The sequence below is a fragment of the Leptodactylus fuscus genome, chromosome 1, assembly GCF_031893055.1.
Source record: "Leptodactylus fuscus isolate aLepFus1 chromosome 1, aLepFus1.hap2, whole genome shotgun sequence".
Taxonomy (NCBI): domain Eukaryota; kingdom Metazoa; phylum Chordata; class Amphibia; order Anura; family Leptodactylidae; genus Leptodactylus; species Leptodactylus fuscus.
In genome coordinates, this window is record NC_134265.1 from 267,420,968 (window position 1) to 267,444,935 (window position 23,968).

The 23,968-nt window shown below is 41.9% G+C and overlaps 1 protein-coding gene across 1 annotated transcript in view; it reads left to right on the plus strand.

The window, feature by feature from the left end:
• FGF2 (fibroblast growth factor 2) overlaps window positions 1-23,968 on the plus strand; it is a 36,600-nt gene that overhangs the window by 3,692 nt on the left and 8,940 nt on the right. The window contains exon 2 of the mRNA XM_075287270.1: window positions 21,263-21,366. Coding sequence (XP_075143371.1) covers window positions 21,263-21,366 — 104 coding nt within the window. The remainder of the gene's footprint in view (window positions 1-21,262; window positions 21,367-23,968) is intronic.

Genomic DNA, 23,968 nt, shown 5'->3' on the forward strand with positions numbered 1-23,968 from the left:
CAGAAGTTATATACCAGTATACTGCACATTGCTGTTGCAGCCAATCCCTGGCCTCAGTAGTCACAATGATGATCTGATCACTACAGCAGCAAGGAGGATTGGAGGCCAACATTAGAAGTGGAGATTGAGAAAATTGGTTAGGTATTGCTTCCTTTGTTGTTTTACAACAATCTCCAGAGCTTGTCCCCTTATTAAATAACTGGGACATAACTTTAATCATATTCAGATAACCATATTATTACAATAAAGCATTTTAATGGAACAACTGAAAACAAAACAATGTGTGATGTCAAGTAGTTTCCTCTCTGGTGGACTTTGAATCCCTATGTTAATAAGACTCATGGGGTTTTTTGCCTTCCCCTGGATCAACACTGTAGGAGATTGTAGGGTTATAGGTTGGACTTGATGGACTGATGTCTTCATCCAACCTCATCTACTATGTAACTGTAATGCATATGTAACTATATGTACTGAGCCCTAAGGCTGTAGGCAAAAAAAAAAAAATGTTTTTTGGGTTTTTCCTTTTGAAGGGACTGTCTCAACAAGACAAGTTATGTCTATATATGTACATGCCATATGAATGAGAAGGCCTTCTTCTCTGAAGTACTTATTTTGGGTATGGATATTATGTAATACTACAAGAAAACTAGTTATTTTTCCAAGTTCAGTATTCTGTGGTCAGAGGAGAATTGCATCACTCGAGAACCTATCACCAGTAGTCAGCATCTATGTAGCAGGCCTCCCGGGAATTTCTTTGGTAATGGCTCCAGGAGATCAATGTTCTCTAAACATTGTATGACTTTATTATCACATGCCCTAAAAGATAAACATATTCATTCTTAAAGGCCATGATGCATGATAGAGTTAAAATGCTGTTGCAGCTGTTTGACCAATGTCGCATTACATTGTTGTAGGTTGCATCTATGCAACCATGTAGGTTGCATTAATTCATTATTCTAGTCATCAAAGAACTATAAAACTGAACACTTGACATGCAATGTAATTCTGCCTTATAGTACCTGATAACCTAGTACATATCTGGATTTCAGAAACCCATACTAAAGAGACACAACAAATAGTGGGGAAAAAAGTTTATTCTAAACCATACAACAATAGCTGTAGTTATAGTTTACAACATGGATTATGTCTGTATCTTTCTATATACGTATATCTTGCACTATTTTTTTACATTTATCGCTGGGTTCACACCTGCGTTTGGGGTCTCCGTTCTATGGTTTCCGTCTTCTGCATGCCAGAAGACGGAAACCATAGACCGGGTCCGGCCGTGCGCGGCGGTGAGCGTTTTAGGCTCTCCGCCGCGAAACCGGATTTTTTTATCCGGACACAGAGTACTGCATGTCCGACTCTGTGTCCGGATTATAAAACCCGGTTTCGCGGCGGAGAGCATAAAACGCTCACCGCCGCGCACGGCCGGACATCTCTCTCACCCATTCAAATGAATGGGTGAGAGAGACTCCTGCAGGTTTCCGTATCCTGCCTGTGTTTTAGGCAGGAAACGGAAACCTAAGTACAGAGTGCCGGGCCGCAGATGTGAACGAGCCCTATGTTGCATAGTTTTCCTTATTGACCTCAAGGGAGTATTGTAAGGTCAAGGGGTAGGAAAATGGATAAATGGACACTGATATATACAGTACATTGTCATTATAGAACATGGATAAAAGTATTGGGACCCCTACACATTACACCTACATGAGCTTTTATGACATCCTAGGGTAAATCTTTAAGTTTCAACATGGAGTTGGTCCCCCCTGTGCCACTAAAACGGCTACCACAGTTCTAGGAGGGTTTTCTGCAACATTTTAGTGCGTCAAGTTCTTCCACTCCAAACTTACCATGCCTTTATGGACCTTGCTTTGTGCACTGGAGGATAGTCACGCTGGAATGGAAAAGTCTTTCTCCAAACTGTTTGGAGAAAGACTTTTGTTCAAAATATGTTGGTGTACTGGAGCATTAGGATTTTCCTTAACTGGAACTGAGGTGCCTAGGCCAAGCCCTGAAAAACAACCCCATAACATTAACTCACCTCTGCTAATCTTCACATTTGGCACAGTGAAGTCAGGCAGGTGGCGTTTTCCTGGCATTTGCCAAAAGGAGACTCATTCATCAAACCAATGGTGGGGTTGCATATTGAAAATATTCTCTTAGGCTCTGTACAATCTCCTGCACAGACCTATGCGGGAGGCAGTACATACTTAACAAGGCGGAACAGCGACTCATGTAAGATGGCTGCTCCCATAATCATGTACAAAAAGTAAACCTCCAAGAAGGGTACCACAGTAACTCAGTAGTTAGTATTGTTGTCTTGCTGTGCTGGAGTCCTAGATTCCCATCTGACCTAGGACAACATTTGCATCTGTTCTGTGGGTTTCCTTCCAAAGCCATACCAATAGGGATTTTAGATTGTCCCTAAGTGGGAGGGTGACTGATGATGTCTGTAAAGCGCTGTGGAATATGTTGGTGTTATGCTGGTAAGAGAAATAAGAAAATCTGCAGATTAGACAAAAGTGACATTTCAGTGTCTGATTTTAATGAGGGAAAAATAAATCAAAGAGAGGAATTTTCTTTGAATATAATGGTTCCTTCAAGATCTTTTCTAAGGATGTTCTAATCATTTGTACCTAGTGTTGTATTCTCATTGTTTTAATGTCCGGTACAATGGGAAATTTAGTTTAGAAGTTTTCTATCTGCCCTGTCTATTATTTGTTGGAATACAAATAGAAATGTCCAATACTGTGCCCCTACATCCTTACTGCTATGTAAATACATGCTACATACTACCACATTCCTCCCATTTTCAGCTATGTATATGAAAATATTAATATCTGTTGTATTTCCTGTCTTATGTATGTATTATTATGTATGTATTATATCTCTACATACAAGGACTAAATGAACAAACTCTAGAGTAAACCCTTAATTTAGGAATGCTGAACATTTCATTGAGGTTAACCACTTCCGGACCGCCCATAGACTATAAACGTCCGGAAAGTGGTTGCCTAGTTCTGACAGGACGTACTGGTACGTCCAATCAGAACACAGCAGATGCATGGAGATTGGGCAGCTGCTGAAGCTGGGAGCCGGCTGTAACTTCAGCCAGAGCTCCCAGAGAGATGGCAGGGAAGGTTTATTCCCTTCCCTGCCTTCTCGATCGCTGTGTATACAGCGCTCAAAATGCAGCCATGTTAATGCCAAAAAAAACCAAAACAAGCTGACTGACACAGTTCTATTCTAATAGTCACTAATTAGGTCACAAAAAAGACATACACACAGCATCAGAATTGTTGCCAATAACTATTATAAGCAGTGTACAGTAAATAACTAGAAAAAAAACCCCACAGGGCAGGAGACAAGCAAAAGGAGGAAACACTTGTACAAGGACTAACAATAAGAATGTGGATGACAACAGCAACACTACTTCTGGTCTTGACAATTGTCACTCTTTCACAAGGATGTTGATGTGGTCTCTTCCAGTTCTTACACACTTAACCATCTCCTGCCCCCCAACTTCAACCAAGGGAAAACCATTGTTTACACCTCCTGCCTTATTTAATGATTATAAGTTAAAGCACACATTGAGTGAGACTGTTGTTTCTGGAGAGTCAGTCAGTTTGAGCAGCAGTATATGCTGAATGCAGCAAAGCATAAACACAATGGAGAGGATAATTTGCCTGTGAAAAGAAGAAGTTTCTATGATCAGTTTTGGAAGACAGTCCATCTTTTTCAGCAGCCAGGCTGATAGTGTACCCAAAATTTCTCTTGAAAATTTGTAGATTGCTACTCCGGCAACACAATGTTGATGTAGCATGTGCTCAAATAAAGGGATAACCAGCAGGATAATTCAGGTTCTTTTCTGCCTCCCAAGTGTTGTTCTCAGGGTCATAGAATGCTTTTATTTTAGAAGATATTCTAGTTTTTTCATCAGCTGGCAGGCCAGCACCCCACCATTGCTTTTTCCAATACCAATGCAAAGTAGTGTAGTGCAGTGTATTGATAAACTCGGAGTTTGTATCCACTGTTTACCATTCATTTTTCCATAGACATACATATCATCTTCACTTTGACATAATTTTGGCTGTATTTACGTTAGAGAGCTAGAATTTGCATAGATAGGTTCTTAGGAAGCCAGAGAGTTATATACTATGTTTTAAGTCACTTTAAATTATGATTCATACAAAACTTGATCGATCTAAAACGAATCTGGAACCCGAGCCACCTGAACCTGAAACTAATCAAATCTTGAGAAGTTTGCCCATCTCTATTTCTGACACCTGTTTATCATAGCTAGCAGTAACTTAGGCTTGCTAGTTCTCTCTCCTCTACTTATGGTCTATTGATTTATGCGAAATTTATTGACATGACAGTGACCACTTAAAGAAGATCTGTTGCCACCTAAACCAATTCTTTGCAACCTTCAAGAAGTGCCACTTCACTGATTCTGGCACTGTTGGAGTTTTTTCTCTAGCGCTCACCTTTCCCTAGAAATTAATTCTGTTAGTTTCAGCACAATTCTGCTCTCTATTGTTAGGTAGGTGGTCCTGGGCTGGTACAAATAAAGAGGAACCACCCATCTGATAGCATAGAGCATAACTGTGTTGATACTAACAGCAATGATTGATTGCTTGATTGGGCTAGAGAAAAAAATTCCAACAGGGCCAGAGCAAGTGGTGCAACACCTACTGAAGAATGCAAAGAGTTGGAGTTAGTAGAGAGGTAAAGGGTTCTCTTTAAGACTTCAAGCAATACTTCCCTACACACAATGCTTTTGTAATGTCTGTGCCTGTTAGGGTCTCTGAGCCACCTTCCACTCACACGCTGTGGCGCAGGAGGCGTGTTCAGTTTTTTGTTGCTCTGTGTGAACACTGTCCTATTTCCTCTCCTCTGTAATTGAATTTCCACCACATCCGTCTCCTGCACCTCCATCTAATAGTTAATCTTAGCCGTGCCTGAGTGATTGGCAGCCTGTCTACCAATCAAGTCTGGGGCGGGTCCTGGACTTCCTATATACAGGTCATCAGCCCACACAGCTTTGCTGGCTATTTTGACTCTGTCTTGTGACGTGTCCTCGATACTTTCCTACTTCTCTTTCTATTGTATTTCTGACCTCTGACCTTTGGCTTCCTTTGTGACTACTCTTTGGATTATGATTTTGTAGTGCTATGTCTATCTGGCTTTGACCCTTGGATTGCTGACTCCTCTTCTGTATTGTTTGTCTTGTCTGCATTCTGTGTCATCACATATATCTAGGAAGGGCTTTGGTCAACCAGTTGTCCTCTGCCGTCTAAGGCAGTGAGTCACGTAGACAGGAGCAGAGGAGGGGGTTCAGCTTAGGGCCCACTGTCTTGTCATGTCCCTTCCTCAGGGATCACCAGTAGCTACTGGGGAACTGCTCCTCTAGCAATTTCCTTGTAGCTTTACTTCCATAAAAAAAAATGAAAACGTGTATTTTTCATGTTATATTAATTTTACTGATTAACTTTTATTAAAAGTGTGAAATGCATATGCATTTACAAAAATAATATGTGTTCTTCATGTAAATAAAAAATGCTAATGTGTAATAGTGTCTAATAGGTGGGGAAAACCCTTTTAGGCTAAGGCCCCACGGGCTGTAGTCGCAGCGCTTTTAAGAGAAAGTTCACAGATTTTTCCTCTGCGGACTATCTCTTAACATTATATCTACGGGAAAGCCGCTGGCATTTCCGTAGATATAATTGACATGCTGCGATTTGCAAAGCTGCAATGGTTTTGCAAATCGCAGCGTGTCTGCGCTGCGATCTTATCCGCAAAGTGGAGATGGGAGTCGCATGAATCCCATCCACTTTGCCTGCACTGTAGAACGCCGCGATTTTTCCCGCAGCGTCTCCACTGCGGGCAAATCGTGGCGTTTACGTCCCGTGGGGCCCTGGCCATAATACTACTTCAGTATAGTTCTAGTACAATGACTAACTGTGAACATTTCTTCTAATAATGCTCAGAGTTATTACACATTGCTAAATCATAGATATTTAGAAAATGACAAATCCAGAATTATTTACCAGATTATAAGTAATCCATTTTATAGTATAGTTTCATATGTATCTGTACCCTCAATAAAACAGTTTTATATTTTACTATATATTTTGCCCCTGCTATTAACCTTTATGAATAATATTATTTCACTGAATGGTTTCTTGAGTAGGATTTCTGAATGGTTTGACAATGGGTCCATTGATGAAATTGGTTAAGTATACAGACTAAAAAAAAAGTTAGATGACTTAAAGGGCATGATTATGGAAGATTGCGGCTTATTTCCACTAAAATCAAATCCAAATAGTCCCTTAAACAAATTTCTTATGTTTGAAATTACGAACAAAATGTTCCAAAATAAAGTGAGAGGTAGAATTATTGGAATAATTGCGAGAACTGTGGATAAATACATACTTACTGTCCGGGGCGACTATTCTGACAGGAAGCTATTAAAAACTAGTTCTAGAAGAGTATTAAAAAAACAAAACTCAAACACATCCATATGAACTGTATTCCTGAAGGATGATGTATTAAAGCAGATCAGCCCACCATTCTTAATATTACCCTACAAAAAAATCTGGAAAAATACAAACCTGAGTTTATTCTTGTATAAAAATTTGTAATATTTCATCTAGTTTCTTGATCAGTATCTGTTTCTGTCAAAGGCGACAGCTGGTAATGGAGAACAATGCAGTGCTCACAGAGGAGTTGTTTTTTTTTTTTTTAGCTCCAATCCAAAAATGGAAGTTTGATGGTTATAGAATGAAGTAACATGTAGTAAGGTAGAATTAGAACTAAGTAATAGTCTATGGGTGACAACCCTATGAGGCCTGGAAATGTCATCCATTGTCAGTCAAGATTTCACACAAGAAAACAGTGTTTTAGTAAAGTTAATTGTCTTGTAACTATAGCCAAAAGCTATAAGGTGATTCTCAAAATTAAAAAAAATATTTTCAGACTACTCCAGATATTTTAATAGATAAGGTTGGGTCCACATCAGCGATTGGCTCCCATGCTAAATCAGTTTTTAAAACCATCTGAAAATCCTCAAAAAATGATTTAGAACGGTTTGTGCTAAGAAAAAATTTCAGTGTCTTAAAAACCATTTTCCATTGAAAAAATACCAGATGGACAGCAAGAAATCCATTTAACATTGAGGTCTATGGAAAGCGGACACAAACGGATTACCAATGGATCATAATCTGTTTGTGTCCATTTTGTAATCCATCTTTCCCTCTGTGCATGCTCGGAATGAAGAAGGCAAAAAACCCCAAAAAAAACAGGTTTGTCGACAACAAACACAAATGGACAGTTTTTTAAAAAATAATCTGTCTAAAAAGACAGATTTGGGTATCATCTGTGTAACCTTTTGGAATCCTTTTTGGACCAATCTGTTTGTTTTGTTTTTTTAAACGGTTTGATAGCGGACAGATACCAGGCGCAAGTGTGAACCTAGTGTTATACTGATTTTTTGCCCCATAAACCTATATATCTGCTCAGCTCCTCCTGTTCTGTAGCATGTTTGTTACAGATTGGCCAGCATTGATATGTTCCTTTTAGCAATTAGGTTGAATGCCTATAAAGTGCAATGGCCAATAACCGAGAATACTGTGTTCAATGTTCCACAAAATTATATATCAATCTGCTCAGCTCCTCCTGCTCTATAATATACTGCTTACAAATGTGAGACCATTTTCCATGTCACAGACCCCTTTAAAGTGTAACTGTGAGCTACTAAAGTATATTATAAAAAAAGTTCAGAAAACCTTCCCCTATACAATAGCAAAAAAGTGTAATGCCAATAGTTCAGTAATTATATAGCATATACTATCTATATGGGGTCTATTTGCATTTTGGGTGAAGCGGCAATCTGACATTCTCTGAATGATGATTAGCAGATTCCTTCTTCTTGGAAAGTAAGTACTCATAACACTTAATGCAATCCAGTTTTGATCCATGTAAGGGCTCATTCACATCTGCGCCCGGTCTCCGTTCATGCAGGTTTTCGTTTCCTGCACAAAACAGAGCAGGAGACGGAAAGCTGCAGGACTCTTTCAAACCCATTCATTTGAATGGGTTTGAAAGATGTCCGGCCGTGAGCGCCGGTGAGCATTTTCTGCTCTCCACGGCATAACCGTTTTTTTTAAACCGGACACAGAGTCGGACATGCAGTACTCTGTGTACGGTTTAAAAAAAACGGTTTCGTGACAGAGAGCATAAAACGCTCACCGCCGCTCACGGCCGGACCCGGTCTGACAGGTTTCCGTCTTCTGCATGCAGAAAATGGTAACCTGAAAACGGAGTCCGGGCGCTAGTGTGAACCCAGCGTAATGTTTTATTCCCCTTCATAGTATTTCTGTTTCCGGTACAGTTACCAGTAGTAGACTATGTTTTATCCATTTCCTTTTTCATCTTCCGTCCCTGATTGTTTAGTCTGTGACTACTTTGTCTGTTGTTGTTCAAAAGTGAGATGATGGGTGTGCCCCGGCACTATGTTTGTAATGTATCACAGAATGTGTGAATAAGAAATGGACTGGGGTGACTGACTAGTCATATGGAATAAAGTGATAAAGTTTACATTATTCCAGGTTGAACTGGTGGGCTGTAGTGTCTGGATATTAATAATTGGAAAACAGTAGTCAATGGAAGCCTTTTACTAACCCTTGAGACTTGCATACATAGATGTAGCTCAGTTGTTAGTGGCTTGAATGCCAATTTTTAATGGAATTGAGAGTTTCATCAGATTGATTTAAAGGGATTCTACCACTAAACCAACACTTTTTCTAATTACCATGTCGGAATAGCCTTAAGAAAGGCTATTCGTCTCCTACCTTGCTCAGTTGCCTCCAGCCTGCCGTTCCGTAGAAATACCGTTTTTTACCGGTATGCAAATTAGTTATCTCGCAGCAAAGGGGGCGAGTCCCAGCACTCAAACGGCAATGGGGGCATCCCCATTGCTGCCAGAGAACTGTCTCCAGCGACGCCTCCATCTTCAGCAGCATCCTCCCCTTCTCTAGTCATCTTCTGTCTGGGTCAACGCCAATGCCTGCGCAGTCAGCTCTACCAGTGAGACATAAGTAGAGCTGACTGCGCATGCCGGCCGGTAGCCATTTTTAGGAGGCCGCTCTTGCTCTTGTAGTCCAATACAGGAGCGGCCTCCCAAAAATGGCCACTGGCCGGCATGCGCACTCAGCTCTGCTGGTGTCTCACTGGCAGAGCCAACTGCGCAGGCGTCGTAGTTTGACCCAGACGGAAGACAGAAGATAAAAGAGGCAGTTGCAGCTGAAGATGGAGGCGTCGCTGGAGACAGTTCTCTGGCAGCAATGGAGACGCCCCCATTGCCGTTTTAGCGCTGGGGCCCGCCCCCATTGCTGCGAGAGAACTCATTTGCATACTGGTAAAAATCGGTATTTCTACGGAATGGCGGGCTGGAGACGACTGAGCAAGGTAGGAGACGAATAGCCTTTCTTAAGGCTATTCCGACGTGGTAAATAGAAAAAATGTTGGTTTAGTGGTAGAATTCCTTTAAAGAAGTTCTCCTTATTTTTCTTTTTATACAAATCAGGTTGATGGGTCAATAAGTTAGTAGAATAGGTTTCAAGAATCCCACAATCGGCATTTATCACTGCAGAAAATACATGGCAAGAGCTCATTTCCTTTTCTCTAATGAAATCTATTGACAAGCCACGAATTCCTGAGAGAGCCACGCATTCTATTGGCTCACTTTTGTGGCTCAATAAAGGCTATCTTGAGTGGGGGGGCAACCTCTATTATATCTACATTACATGCTATAGAAAGCACTTCTTAGGAACCTGATGCAACAGATAACTCAGTAAGTCCTGAGCAACTAGAATCCCCAAGCACTGAGGCAGAAATAGTTCTGGGTGTGCTCTCCTAACTGGAGCGGAACCAGGCCCCGAAGTTCTTCACCAGAGCTCCTGACGGTGGAGTTGGACTTGGTAACAGTCCTAGGCCCGGATCTGCAACTGCCCAGAGAGCAACGCACACTCAGCGAACCCCAAGTAACACTAACCTTAGAGTAAAGTCCAAGAGAGCGGGAAAGAATGGAGTCGCAGATGAGCAGGAGGGTAATCCTGGGAATACACACAGATACCTTAGGAGCAAATCCGTGATCAAGCAAGCCGGGCCGATAACTGGAGGTCACATGGTAGCAGAAGGCAGAGGCAGAAGTGTAGTCAGGGAAGCCGGGTCATACACAGGAGGTTTGCGGAGTAGCCAAATCAGGATCCAAAAGGGAGGTCAGGTGGAAGCCAAAGGTCATACACAGGAGGTCAGGAAGGTGCCAAATCAGGATCACGGAGGAGAGGTCTGTAAAGCAAGCAAGGTCAAACAATCCAGGAGGCAGGAGACAGGTGACAGGGATCAGGAAGGAGGCAGGAGAGGCTTGTCGCTAGGGAGCTGATTCCATGGGGGTAAACGAATAACCAGCGGCAGGCTGAAACGAGGCCCGCCACTGCCCTCCCCCTAACCCTGGAAGTGCTAGTCTTGGCGCTAGGGAGAAACTGGAACCTCCGCACACTCAAGCGGAAGCCTCCGGCCTACTCCAGTGCTGTATCCAGCAGTGACTCCGGTGCTGGACAGGGATCGGGTCGGGTGCCTCCGCACAGCGGAGGCCCTGTCCCGTCCTAACAGCACTTCTTTTAAGTTGTAAATGTCTCACATTGTTCTATAACCTTGGGCCATTGTCAAATCTGTTTGAGCTTAAAGTGAATTCTCACCTTTGAAAACAATTATGTGTAAATCTTAGTAGGTTAAAATTCTACACTCAATTTTAAATATATCTTTCTAATGGTCTGAGGTTATTCTTATTCTGAGCTTCTAATCTCCCACATAGACATAAAAGTAAAGGAAAAAAATAAAACTATTTTTGGGTACAAAAATGTAAAAAAAAAACCGCATAATCAGCTCACCAATCTTTTGCTGCTCCTGTTCTAGCAGTTACTGGCGCCCCATCAGATTAATCAAAAAATGTTGTCGCACACACAGGTTTTGTTGCCAAAAAGGGAAATAAATTTATTTACAACACCTGGGACGCATCCTACATGCCTTGTATTCACACTATAGATCAGTTCAGATGAAGGTCTACACGACCGAAACGTCAACTATTGTGATCTATTAGTCTTTTTCATATTACTGCGACCCCTATGTCCAAAGGCACAACAAATGATGTACACGGTGTTGTAAATAAATGTATTTCCCTTTTTGGCAACAAAACCTGTGTGTGCGACAACATTTTTTGATTAATCTGATTGTGGGGTCGAAGGACCCTTTGACGTCTGCACCACACTTTCTAAATTTGTGAGTGTGCGGCACCATTGCCTTTTTTTCATTCACTGGCGCCCCATCAGACTCTTCTTTCAGGTGTAGTGACTTATTACACTGCCATGTGTTGGGACATCATTACCTCTGTAGAAAGTACAAACTACCAGGGGATCAGAAAGCAATGAAACGAGACTAAGGCTAAGGCCACACGTGGCATCAAATATAGTGCTGCAGGAAAAACCACGACAGCAATGCATTAAGGTTCTTCCCACAGTGCTTTGGAGAGAAAGTTTGCAGAAGTTTCCTCTGCAGACTTTCTGCTTCAATAATATCCCTATAGGGAAATTGCAACGGTTTTGGAAATCGCTACCACATTTTTTAACACAAAGTGGGGATGGGCTTTGCTGTGACTGAAAAACGCCATGGAAAAAAACGTGGGCCCCCAGCCTAAAGGGGATCAATGATTAAAATATGATTTTTTTTTTTATTTTTGTGCGCACTGTCTGAATCAGGAGCAGACAAGAAGAAAAACCTCTCAGGATGTAATATTTATTAATGTTAAAATCACAAGCTTCGGTCTTTAGGTAACTAGCTTGATATTATACAGTTAACATTTGCCTAAAGCCCGGCTTTTACTAAATACTTATAAGAGACCTCGATATTTTTGCACGTGGTGTGGATGAATGGTTTAGTGGTTAATGTGTTGGCCTTGAATAAACAAGTTTGTGGGTTTGTTCTCGGCTGTAGCCACTTAGCCTCTGTATAATGTTGGGCAACTCTCTTTCCCTGGTTTAGCCACCTTCACTGGAGAATTAAAAATGTTTTCATAACACCCTCTGGGATTTTACTGCACAGAGTGAAATATGTAGCTGGTTTCCCATACAGCAGCGGTGGCATTCTCCACCAACATATTATCAAGTGACTCTATATTCACTGTGTCAGGTGCAGGATTGTGTTACTGAATTACAAATTATTTAGGAATGATTTAGAAATGCTGTCGGCACACAAGAAGCCATTTGTTTTATTTCTGTAACCCCGTATTGAAGATCGGGTCAAAGACACTTTAGGAAGATCAGATAATATTTTCATTTACATTCCTTACATTGTTGTGCCTGTAACACATCCCAGTCCGGTAACAGTAGGGGGTCACCATTTCGCTGATCTTAACTATTTGTATTTATGCACCTCGAGATCTAGCTAGGCGTAATACATCTTTTTAATTCAAATGCTTTATTGGGTTTTTTACATTTTTAAAAGAACGATACAGCGAGATATTGCAGAGTGTGGATGGAAGAGAATACATTCTACATAAAGATAGAAATGGAGTTAGCCATCTAATAGCGATAAGAAACAATGTAAGATAAATAAGGACTTTGGAGAAACGCACGTATAGCTTACAGATACAGTAAACCAATCGTAGGTAATATACATACTACGAGAATGAACGTGAAGATAGCCACTAAAAGTGCGATAAAACCTGAGATCAGGCTCTAAATGGCCATTCAGAAATAAAGGATGGACAAGAAGAAAAGAGAAGGAAGAACAGAGAAAAGAGAGACAGGAGGCAGAAGGAGAGGGGAAGGGAGGGAGCATGGAAGAGACCGGGGGAAGGTGAGATGGGGGGGGGAGGGAGGAAAAGAAGAGGGAAAAGAAAAAAAGACGGGAAGGAGAAAAGAAAAGCAAGGAGAGGGGAGGGAGAAGAGGGAAGGGGGGGGGAGGGGGGGAGGGGGACAGGAACGGGTTGATGGACATGCAACTGCTCAGTGCTTATGTAGGATCCAAGAGGTCCAGGTCTTCACGTAACGATCATGGGACCTGTCGGACCAGCACATAAGTTCATCAAAACGGGAGATCTGATTTATTTTATCAATCCAAGCCGAAAGTGGGGGAGCACTCGAGTTAAGCCAATATAACGGAATGAGCGACTTTGCAGCTGACAACAGATGGGTAACTAATCGATCTTTACCTGGGGTATAATCCCCAGAAGGCAAGGATAGAATCACAGTTTCAGGGGTGAGCTGGAAATACGGGTAGCTGACCTCACGGATTACCTTTTCGACCTTCTGCCAAAATTCTTGTATCACAGGACAAGACCACCAGATGTGGAGATGGGTACCAGTAGTGGCAGAGCATCTCCAGCATTGGTCAGTAGTGTGCAAGTTTTTAGCGAACAACCATGCAGGGGTTCTGTACCAGCGTGAGACGATTTTATAGTTGTTCTCCTGAAGCCTTATGCATGGAGAAAAACCGTGAGAGCGTGACAAAACAACATCAACCTCGTCATCAGTTAAAGAAACCTGAAGCTCTGCCTCCCAGGCAGTAACATACTTCGGCCTATAGGACCGAGGTGGATCGACAAAATGAGACTGGTAGTGCGATATTTTCCTGATCATGGCGGTGTCTGAAAGAAGCAGTTTCTCGAATGCAGTTAGGTTGGATCTAGGAGTACATTTTTGTTGGAGTTGACGGAGAACAGTAGACAAATGCTGTTTGTGAAGGAAAGTAAAAGCAACATAGGGAGTAAGGGAGCACAACTCCTCCTCAGACATAACGCTCTCCGTAGAGAAGACATCTTTGAGAGACATGCTACGGAAACGAGACCATAAGTCCGTAAATACTGCAAGGTGAGTCCGGAAGGTAAGGAGCCAAGGACAGTGGGAGTATTGGAGAAGGTTGAGGCAGCAGTTCCTCCAGGAGGTCGGGCCAAGTGCCAGAAGGATTAAAAAGAAGAGGGCATGAAGAAGTGGACCAGATGCGGTGCAATCTTGGGAACCAAAGCACAGCAGTAAGCTGGGCGTCTATGCTCTCCTGCAAGAAGGCCGCAGGCAACTCCGAGTTGAGTGGGAAGGCTAGTTCCGACCACCAGGACAAGCGAATGGCAGTATGGTATTTCTGGATGTCAGGAAGGCCGATTCCGCCCTGGTTTTTCCGCTTGGTTAATTGTTGCCAGGAAATCCGCGGAGTTTTATGTCTCCAGATGAATTGAGTAAACAAGCGTCGGATGGAAGCAAAGAAACTAGTGGGCAAGGATATAGGGAGCATCGCCATAAGATAAATAATTTTGGGGATCAGATAGGTCTTTATAAGGTTCTTCCTGCCAAACCAGGACAAAGGGAGGTTGTCATAACCCGCCAGCCGGTTTTTCAGGTCTGCAAGCAGAGGAGGAAAATTAGCAGTGTACAAGGCATCAAGGTGTGGGGTCAATTGTACACCCAGGTACTTGAGTGGTTTGGAGGACCACGGGAAGGGAGTCGCTGATTTCAGGGAAGAGACTATATGTAGGGGGAGAGTGATGTTTAGCAATTCGGATTTCGAGAAGTTCACCTTATAACCAGATAGCTCTCCATAAGAGGACAGAATGTTCATCAGTATCGGCAAGCCATCTACTGGGTTCGAGAGAATAAACAAGACGTCATCAGCATATGCTGTAGACTGAATGGACAGATCTTTGACTTGGACCCCCTGGATCACCTCGTTCTGTCTGACGGCTTGCAACAAAGACTCCAATACTAGCACAAAGAGGGTCGGGGATAAGGGGCATCCCTGCCGGGTGCCGTTGGTGATAGCAAAGCTGTCTGAAAGTACTCCATTTACTTTGAGTTTGGCAGTGGGTTGCGAATACAGAGAAAAAATTGCCCTTATAAACTGGTCCGGTATCGCAAATCGGCTTAAAGCCTCCAGCATAAAGTCCCACGCCACCCTGTCGAACGCTTTCTCAGCATCTACGCTGAGAAAGACCAGGGGAATATTGCGTCTATGAGCCAGATGTATCAAGGGGAGCAGTTTTGCTGTGTTGTTCTTCCCTTCTCTGCCTAGAATGAATCCGGATTGTTCCTCATGAACTAGATTCGGCACAAGGGGCTGCAAACGACTAGCCAGGATTTTCGCCCATATTTTAACATCTAGGTTGAGGAGAGAAATGGGACGGTAGTTGCTGCAGTGAGTAGAGTCTCTTCCTTCCTTCGGGATAAGGGCTATGTGTGCCTCCAACGACTGTCGGGGAAGAGGATCACCAGATAGGAGCGAGTTACACAGCAAGGTAAGTTGCGGTAGAAGAACCTTGGAGAGCCTTTTGTAATATTGCAAAGGCAGGCCATCTGGGCCAGGACTTTTGCCTACAGGGATGCTACGTAATGTATCCTCTATCTCCTGTGGAGAGACTGGGCATAAAAGGGATAATTCAGAGTCCTTCGAGAGGGAAGGCAGTGAAAGAGAATCCAGGAATTGTCAGATAAGCAAAGGAATGTCAGACCCTCTATCTGCGGCATCTTGCAAATTATATAGTTTCGAATAAAAGGCAACAAATTCAGCTGCGATATCAGGCGTGGAGGAAAGAGTCTGCCCGGAAGAGTTCCGGACTGCTGTTATAAACGATTTGGTCTGCTCCTTCTTGACAAGACGGGACATCAATTTTCCTCCTTTGTCACCATGGGCATATAGGAGTTTCCTAAACTGCATGTAGTGCTTGGCAGCTTTCTGGTTTAAAACATTCAGCAATTTCTCCCGGAGCGTGGTAAGTTCAGCTAAGTGTAGAGTCAGTAGGGACCTCTTGTGGACACGCTCAAGAGCCGAGATACGAGAGAGGAGATCATCGATTTCTTTCTGCCTCTGTTTTTTAATTTTAGAGGCCAGAGCTATAAGGATTCCCCTCACATAGGCTTTGTGAGTTTCCCATACAATGGGGCAACTTACCTCAGGGGTAGAGTTCAGTTCAAAGAAGTCCTCCAGATGTCGCGTGAGGAATTGAATGTTCTCTTCTGAGTCCAGTAGTGTCTCATTTAGGCGCCAATTCCAGGTGGGTTTCGGTATCTGCTGCAACAATATCATAGCATGGACCGGAGCATGGTCAGATATTGTGAAGGAGCCAATAGATGTGGACTGAACATGTGGGAGGAGTCGCTGGGATACGAAGAGATAATCCAATCTGTGGTACGAGGCACTGGGGATGGAGTAAAATGAATAATCCCTGTCTGTGGGATGTTGTAGGCGCCAAACGTCCAGAAGGTGCAAGTCCTGAAGAGAAGACAACACTCTCCGTATAGCTCTTTGGGTAACAGGTTGGCGAGAAGAAGAGGTGTCTAATGCACAGTTAAGCGACAGATTCAGGTCACCACCGAGTATTATAAGACCGTCGGCAAACAATTGAAGCGTTTGTAAAGCCGCAAGTAGCCAAGCAACCTGCCCTTTGTTGGGGGCATAAAAGTTAGCTAGTGTAAACTTTTCGGTAGCAATGGTATCCTTGAGAAGCAAAATTCTCCCCTCGGGATCATGATATTGACCTGTGCATATGAACGGGGTATCTCTGTGTATCAAAATAGAAACCCCTTTAGAGGCCGAGGCCGGGTGAGGGTTGTGAAAGCACTGGGTAAACTGGGATTTCGGGAAGGCCGGTATTTGTGCGCCCTTAAAATGTGTCTCCTGCAGGAAGACAATGCCAGCCTTTTGTCGTCGAAAAAAAGAGTAGAGCATGTCTCCTCTTCTGAGGAGAATTGAGGCCTTTTATGTTGTACGACATGCAGTGCAGCAAAGCCATCATACAAAAGGGAAGGGGAACGGGGAAAGTGATGAGGGGATGGGAAGCAAAAAAGGAGGGGGGGGGGGACAGAGAGAGAAGAGAAGAGGAGAAAAGAGAGACGAGAAAAGGGAGAAAAAGAAGGAAATAGGCAAAGAAGAGGAAAAGTGTAAAGGAGAAGCAAAAGAGGTCGAATATACCGTTAGCGAGATCTGAGGACACTAATGCCTAAAGGCTCTAACCACTGTGGAATGGCAGAACCTACTGTATCAACCGGTTTACTGTGTATATCAGAAGCACAAGAAACGTATCTCCAAAATACAAAAAATGCGAAATCAAGAGCTATTAGAACACAAATACAGTGAGTATAAAGTAGCTAAGCCACTATATATAACAAGTTATAACAATTTATAACAATGGGAGTGGAGAAAAAAGTCCTGATCGGGATGGGACCGCCGAACACCTGGAAATAAAAACAATAGGGGCCAGCAGCAACAAAGCAAGACGGGAACAGGGGGGGGGGGAGGGAGAAAAAAGGGGGGGGAGAAGGGAAGAGGAACTATGGCATCAAATAGGAGAATTGAAGGGAGGGGGAGGGAAAACGAGGGAAGAAAGGGGGGGGGGGGGTAGGCAGAAAACAGTCCAGAACCCGCACAGAAGCAAATATTCATAATATGCAAAGTCACCCTGCCGAGGGCTAGACACACAGTAAAGCAAACCGTGTTTGCAATCGGTCAGAGAGAAAGAATCAAAAATATATAAATGCAAAAGAACCGATGGAAGTTAGCTGAGGCGTAATACATCTGTGTGCACGTATTTCTATTATTTGGTGTAGCTCTGATGTTGTGGATTCAGCAGCTAATCTTGACACTTTCCCTTACCTGAAAGAGAGTCTGACAGCAGTAAATTCGCTATAAACCTAATGACAGTACCTTGTAGAGGTGATTCTACAGTTTCCAAATATACCTCTATTATTCACCTTTGGAGACCCATTTTCATTTAACTCGCTTTTTTATTCTTATGCAAATGAACTGAAAAATGCTTTGCACAGGAATAACAGAGGTATATTTGGAAACTGTAGAAACATCTGTACAAGGTACTGGGATTATTTTATAACCAATTTACTGTCATTTAAATTGTATTAGTAAAGTAAATGCATTATAGTCATGTTTTTAAAATTCGGTGAAATGTCATTACTTATCCAGATAATCTGTCTGTAGTGTAATTCTTTAAAGCATTCCAACATAATAGTACATCAAGGGCCATAGGGAGTTAAAGGGTTATTCCGGTACATCATGGTTCTTGCTAGAGGTTTTGTATTCAGGCCCAGGAATTATTTCTGTTAGGACATACTAGTGATATACTAATAAACAGGTATATATGTGCACATTTTTTTACACAGACACAATTATATAGATTGGTATTGAGTGCTCAGGTCCGCTATGTGCTGGCTGGTCTATGGCTGGTCCGCTATGTGCTGGCTGGTCTGCTATGTGTGGGCTGGAGGGCTCACATACAGCTGGTGTATACAATCTGCCACCTTCCCTAATTAGGACAATGACAGTTAATGAATGGGTGTAAATGATTCTCTATGTTAGGGCATCAATAAAACAGTACATCAAGTATAAAGTTAAATAACATATATTACAACTGTATTTACTATCAAGGGAACACTCAGTTTATACTGAAATTTGGCTCCTGAAATATTAGATAATGTCTGTATTTTAATTGTGGGTTCAGGTAATTACTTTTGAGGTCAGATAATTCAAGGCGTTTTTGTAAAATTTTATATAGTTCACTTTTTCCATTTTGCTCTGGTGCTTGTCTTTGACTTTCATGACCGGAACAACACTTTATAAGGCTCTTGACTGTAATGCTGAACACACACACTATTAGTGGTTTCCTCTGGCTGCTGGCTAGTGGTGTGGGGGCAGGATCTGCATCACGCAATTACAAGTCTTGGAACCAAATGAATAACAATACTACCGCCGCATGGTGTAGCCGGCGGACTTTACTCATCTGGGCCTCTTTAACCCCTGGAAAGCTGATGGAGCCAGTCCTATTGTGCAGTTTATCCTTTGCCAGCCTGTAGGGTTATGAAGAAGTATGGTTTTATTTACACAGACTACAATACTATCCTCATATCCATCATTACTATAGTGAAATTCTAATATAGTATTGAAAAGATTCATTAATAAAGGTGTTCAGTGCTTAAGGGGTTTACACTAAACAGAATGCTCTGATCAAATTCAAGAAAGTATGGGGTCAGATTTCAGCTCTCCTGGCCTCCCCTCTAGGGTACTCCTATATATCGCTCATGCAATGTTACTACTTAGGTGTTAGAGAACCACATACAAACTGAAATGTGCCTACTGTTTTTGGTGTGTTGAACTCTTCATGTTATATATATATTGCTATCCTGCTATTTTGGTCATTGATAGAGCTTTGCAAACACCAGTCCCCCAGGGGACTTCCTCTACTGATGGCATTAATAATAATAATAATAATAAATTTTATTTATATAGCGCCAACATATTCCGCAGCACTGTACAATTTGTAGGGTTCAAATACAGACAGAAAGATACATTACAAAGAAAGTCCTTTCACACAATGGGACTGAGGGCCCTGCTCGCAAGAGCTTACAATCTATGAGGTAGAGGGGGTGACACAAGAGGTAGTAGGGGCGGCATTGCTTATATAGCATTATACTGCTAGTCATCGGGGATGCCCAGCGAAGTGCCCCCATACTTTATGCCTGCAGGACTCTGTTCAATGATCCTGTGAAGACCGAGCCTGGACTGTTACGTGATAACTGACATGTAATCTCACCTATGGTTGTATGTTGTTTGACTGTTTTTCAATGTCTGGAAAGTGGGAGTAGTTATTCAATAAACTTGACTGTTGAAGATCTGATTAAAACAAAGGAGGAATAAAAACTAATCGATTTACTTTCTAATCTCCTACAGTTTATTGCCTGTATTCTACTGTCCTGACCAGACCTCAGTAAAGTTTTGTCCATTTTCTTTTACTTGTATATATATATATAGATCATATATTCTGGAGCACAGTGCAGAAATTGCCATCACTCACTTGTGTTGGTCTCACAATCCAACGTCCCTTTCTCAGATAACATGTGCTCCTCATAAAGTTTTACTAAAGTTTTTTTTTTTTTTTTTTAACATGGTAGAACAAATGAACAAATTTAAAACAGTCAGCAAGCAGTTCAACAATAGAATCTCTGTTTATAGCCTCCCAGTCTGTGCAAAGGGAGTCTCCCCTCCCTGACATGGAGTGTAACAGTAAAGCTGACAACCTACAGTAGATCCTCTGGTGGCAAAATAGTGTTCACCTGTGGTACTCCTCATCCATTGAGCTCTCCGGTTCCCAAGCTGGTCACCTTCCATCTTGCACCATCAACCAGGTGTTGTTGCTGTCAGTTCTGATGTTGATACTGCCGTACTTTGTACTCGTCCCCTCCTCTTGGGCAAGTACTCGTCCCACTCACTCCAGCTCAGAATTCTCCAGCTAGACCTTCCTCAGGCCTAGTTCTGTTTGTCACACAGCACATTCTCTTCCTCTGCCAGGTGAGTATTAACTGAACTTGCACATTCCCAGTGGTCATGTGAAGACCTCTTCAGGCCTCCATGGGTTCCAAGCAGCAGCATCAGTGGTAATGACGCTGCCCTCTAGGTGACTGTAGGTGAGCTTTCCATCTTTCACAAATTAGGATCAACTTACCCATTAGAAAAGTATGTTTTTAGAATGTGGGAAAAAACCCATGCAAAAATGGAAATGTGAATCTGAGCTAGATTCTGCTCTGCAGACTGCAGAAAAACACGGAAAAAAATCAGCACCCTGCTCGAGTTTGCAGCAGATTCTGCGGTTCAGGAGTCCCTGCCGATTAGGTCCATTCATCTGGCCCAAATCGGCAGAGGAAATCTGGCATCAGCATTCTGTTGTGGCAATTCTGTAAGCCCAATACAGCAGTGGAAAATGAAGAATACCTAGGTCCATCCAACATAACAACATCAAGTGATCACAATGTCTGTATAGTGCTGTGGAATATGTTGGCGCTATACAAGTAAGTAAGTGTCCATTATAACAAACATCCCATAGCTGCTATAGGATAATGCGTCATATGGACAAGCTATAAAATGTTGTATTACTCTGGACAAAACATCACTGTCACCCAATTATCGCAGTAAGTGCAGTGTTTGGTTGTGCCTGATATCTAGTTTTTTTTTTTTTTTAACTTATGAACTTGAAATGATATTTTATCCATATGGGGATGTCAGGGCAGCTTTTCTCAACAAAGTAACTGCAAACTTTTTTAAATTTATTTTTTGTTTCTTAAGAAAATTAAACAATATTAATTATTTTAAAAGAATTTTAAAAAATCATGTTTTTAAAGTGTTTAATACACTATACACATTTTTTTTCCAGTAAAATTACAGCTTCAAGCAGAAGAGAGAGGCGTAGTATCGATCAAGGGAATGAGTGCAAATCGATACCTTGCAATGAAAGAAGACGGCAGATTAATAGCACTGGTAAGATCTTAAAGCCGCTCAATACGTGTGCAAGAAGTATATATGATATGTGATGGGGTAAGAACAAATTATAATTATTGGCATGGTTAGTAACTGTATGCAATCACAAGAATCTACATCATTGGTTTGAATACACTTTTTATATTAGCAATGAAAAGGTACCACATTCTCTTACATACGGTATGTCACTCTAAGGCTGGGATCTGTGCTCGGTGAGCATATGGAGATTCTGCCCCCATTCCGCTTTAAAAATGCCGAGACAAAGTCCTGTAAAGCAGGACATTTTTCTCCATATTTTTCGAGATTAAACCCGGAGGACCCCATGATAATATATGGGGTCTGCAGTTTTCTGTGGGTTTCTGATTTTTAAATGGATTGGGTTTCTGTTTTTAGGGTCCTCAAGTGTACCCGAAGAATAGAAACCCGAACACTGGTGTGAACCTAGTGAAATATATTACAAATCCTATTGGCAGCCATTTAAAAAAAACTATCAGGAGTTTCATCATTCCTGAACCAACAGCACACTAAAACGCCAACAGTCTGTCTAGTACCAAACAAGGAGAGGCTGTTGGGAAGCCGCCTCTGTGATTGTTCAGATGCATATTGTAATAAATTTTCTTAAAGGGGTTGTCCAGTTTCAGATGAATATTGTGAGATAAATATTATGTATATTATACAGTTTTTCAATATACTTACTGTATTCCTCAAAGTTTTCAAGATATTTGGTTGCTGTCATTCATTCTTCTTATGTATAGTAGGTAAAAAATCAGTGATGGGCACATAGGTACACAGCTTATTAAATGAAATGTCTGATTATTATTCTGTGACTTTAATGAGCTGTGCACCCGTGTGTACATCACATGATTAGGGACTGTCCGTCACATGACCATGGTCTAAATTTTTATTCAGTATGCATGCAGGCAGAGGTATAGAACACCACAAGGAATTAATATAGTAGAAAGTAGAAAAATTGGAATTCTATAAAATTGGAAAATGTTGTAACTTTTTATTATGCAAACAATAATATCTGTCTGAAACTGGGTAACCCCTTTAAGTTGTCAACATGCGCTATAATGTATATGGTAGTGTATAGTTACCCATGGTATGGTAGTATTAAAAATACCCTTGAGCACACTATGCTGATATAGATGTTTTGAGGTCTATACATGGGATACACACATGCACATGTATATTAATGGAGTTTGTCAGGGAGTTTCTATACTGAGCAGTCGTCATACAGGAGTTGATTCATTGATGCCAACAAAGCAAATAAAGTGATCAAATACAAGACATGGCAAATTTTCCCACAGCTAAATCAAGAGGCTGACGTTTATATTTCAGTTCCCAGTGCATAATAGTCACCTTGTTTTATACTGAAAAAGACTGCAGGTTTATAGCATTCAAGGCTCTGCTTAGTGTGAACGTGTTTGATAATGTCAATGAACAAGTATCCTGTGAGAGTTTTCTATATACTGTATTTCATATATAACATTTTCTCCAGTTTGTCACGATCAAATTTTTTTTTGTTTTCTTTTTGGAAGGTATAGTTCATTTACTCAAAAGTAAGCAAAACTAACATTTTCATATACAATGCAATAGAATCTACAGCAATTGGGCAGTCTATTTTCACATAATGGGATTACTTACTGGGTCTATGTGGGACTTTGATGCAATTTCAATAGAGAACAACTTCATGCTCCAACATAGTCCTGCTGCGAGCCTGCTAAATGTAATGGTAGCTTGAAGGAAATAGGACAGGAGCATGCTGTATGTAGTTGTCAGGGTTATTTGACATCTGACTGATGTAGGCTGCAATAGGCACATCTCTGGCTGACGCAAGGCAGGTACTTAAAACTAGCACACAGAACTGGCAAGCTCAGTAGTCCTATTTAAAAAACTACTCAGCGAAATAACATTTAAGATAGAGCAAGGGGTTAAGAGGGACATTAAACTGTGGGGGCCAAATGGAGGGGGCCAATATACTGCGGAGGCATATGAGGGACACATTAAACTGGGGGGGCAATAAACTTGGGGGCAGATAGAGAGGACATTAAACTTTGGGGACAGATGGCGGGGGAACAATAAACTGGGATGGGAGATGAAGAGGGACATTAAATTGGTAAGGGCATATGGTGGGAACATTAAACTTTGGGGGCAGATGAAGAAGGACATTAAACTGGGGGCAGATAGAAGGGGCATTAAACTGGGGTAACTGGAATGGGACATTAAACCCGGGGGGTTGCTGGAGGAGTACAATAAACTGGGGGCAACTAGAGGGGAACATAATTGTTGCCCCCATGGTTTAATTTCCCACACCAATTACCCCAGTTTAATTTCCCCCACCAGCTAACCCCATATTTTAATGTCCTTCTCCAGCTGCCCCAGTTTAATTTCGCAATTTAGTTGCCCCCAGTTTAATGTCCCACTCCAGCTGCCCCCACAATTTAATGTCCTGCTCCAGGTTAATGTCCTCCACCAGCTAACCCCACAATTTAATGTCCCTCTCCAGTTGCCCTCATGGTTTAATGTCCCCCTCCAGTTGCTCCCACTCCCACCAGCTAACTACACAGTTTAATGTCCCCTTCTAGATGCCCCAGTTTAA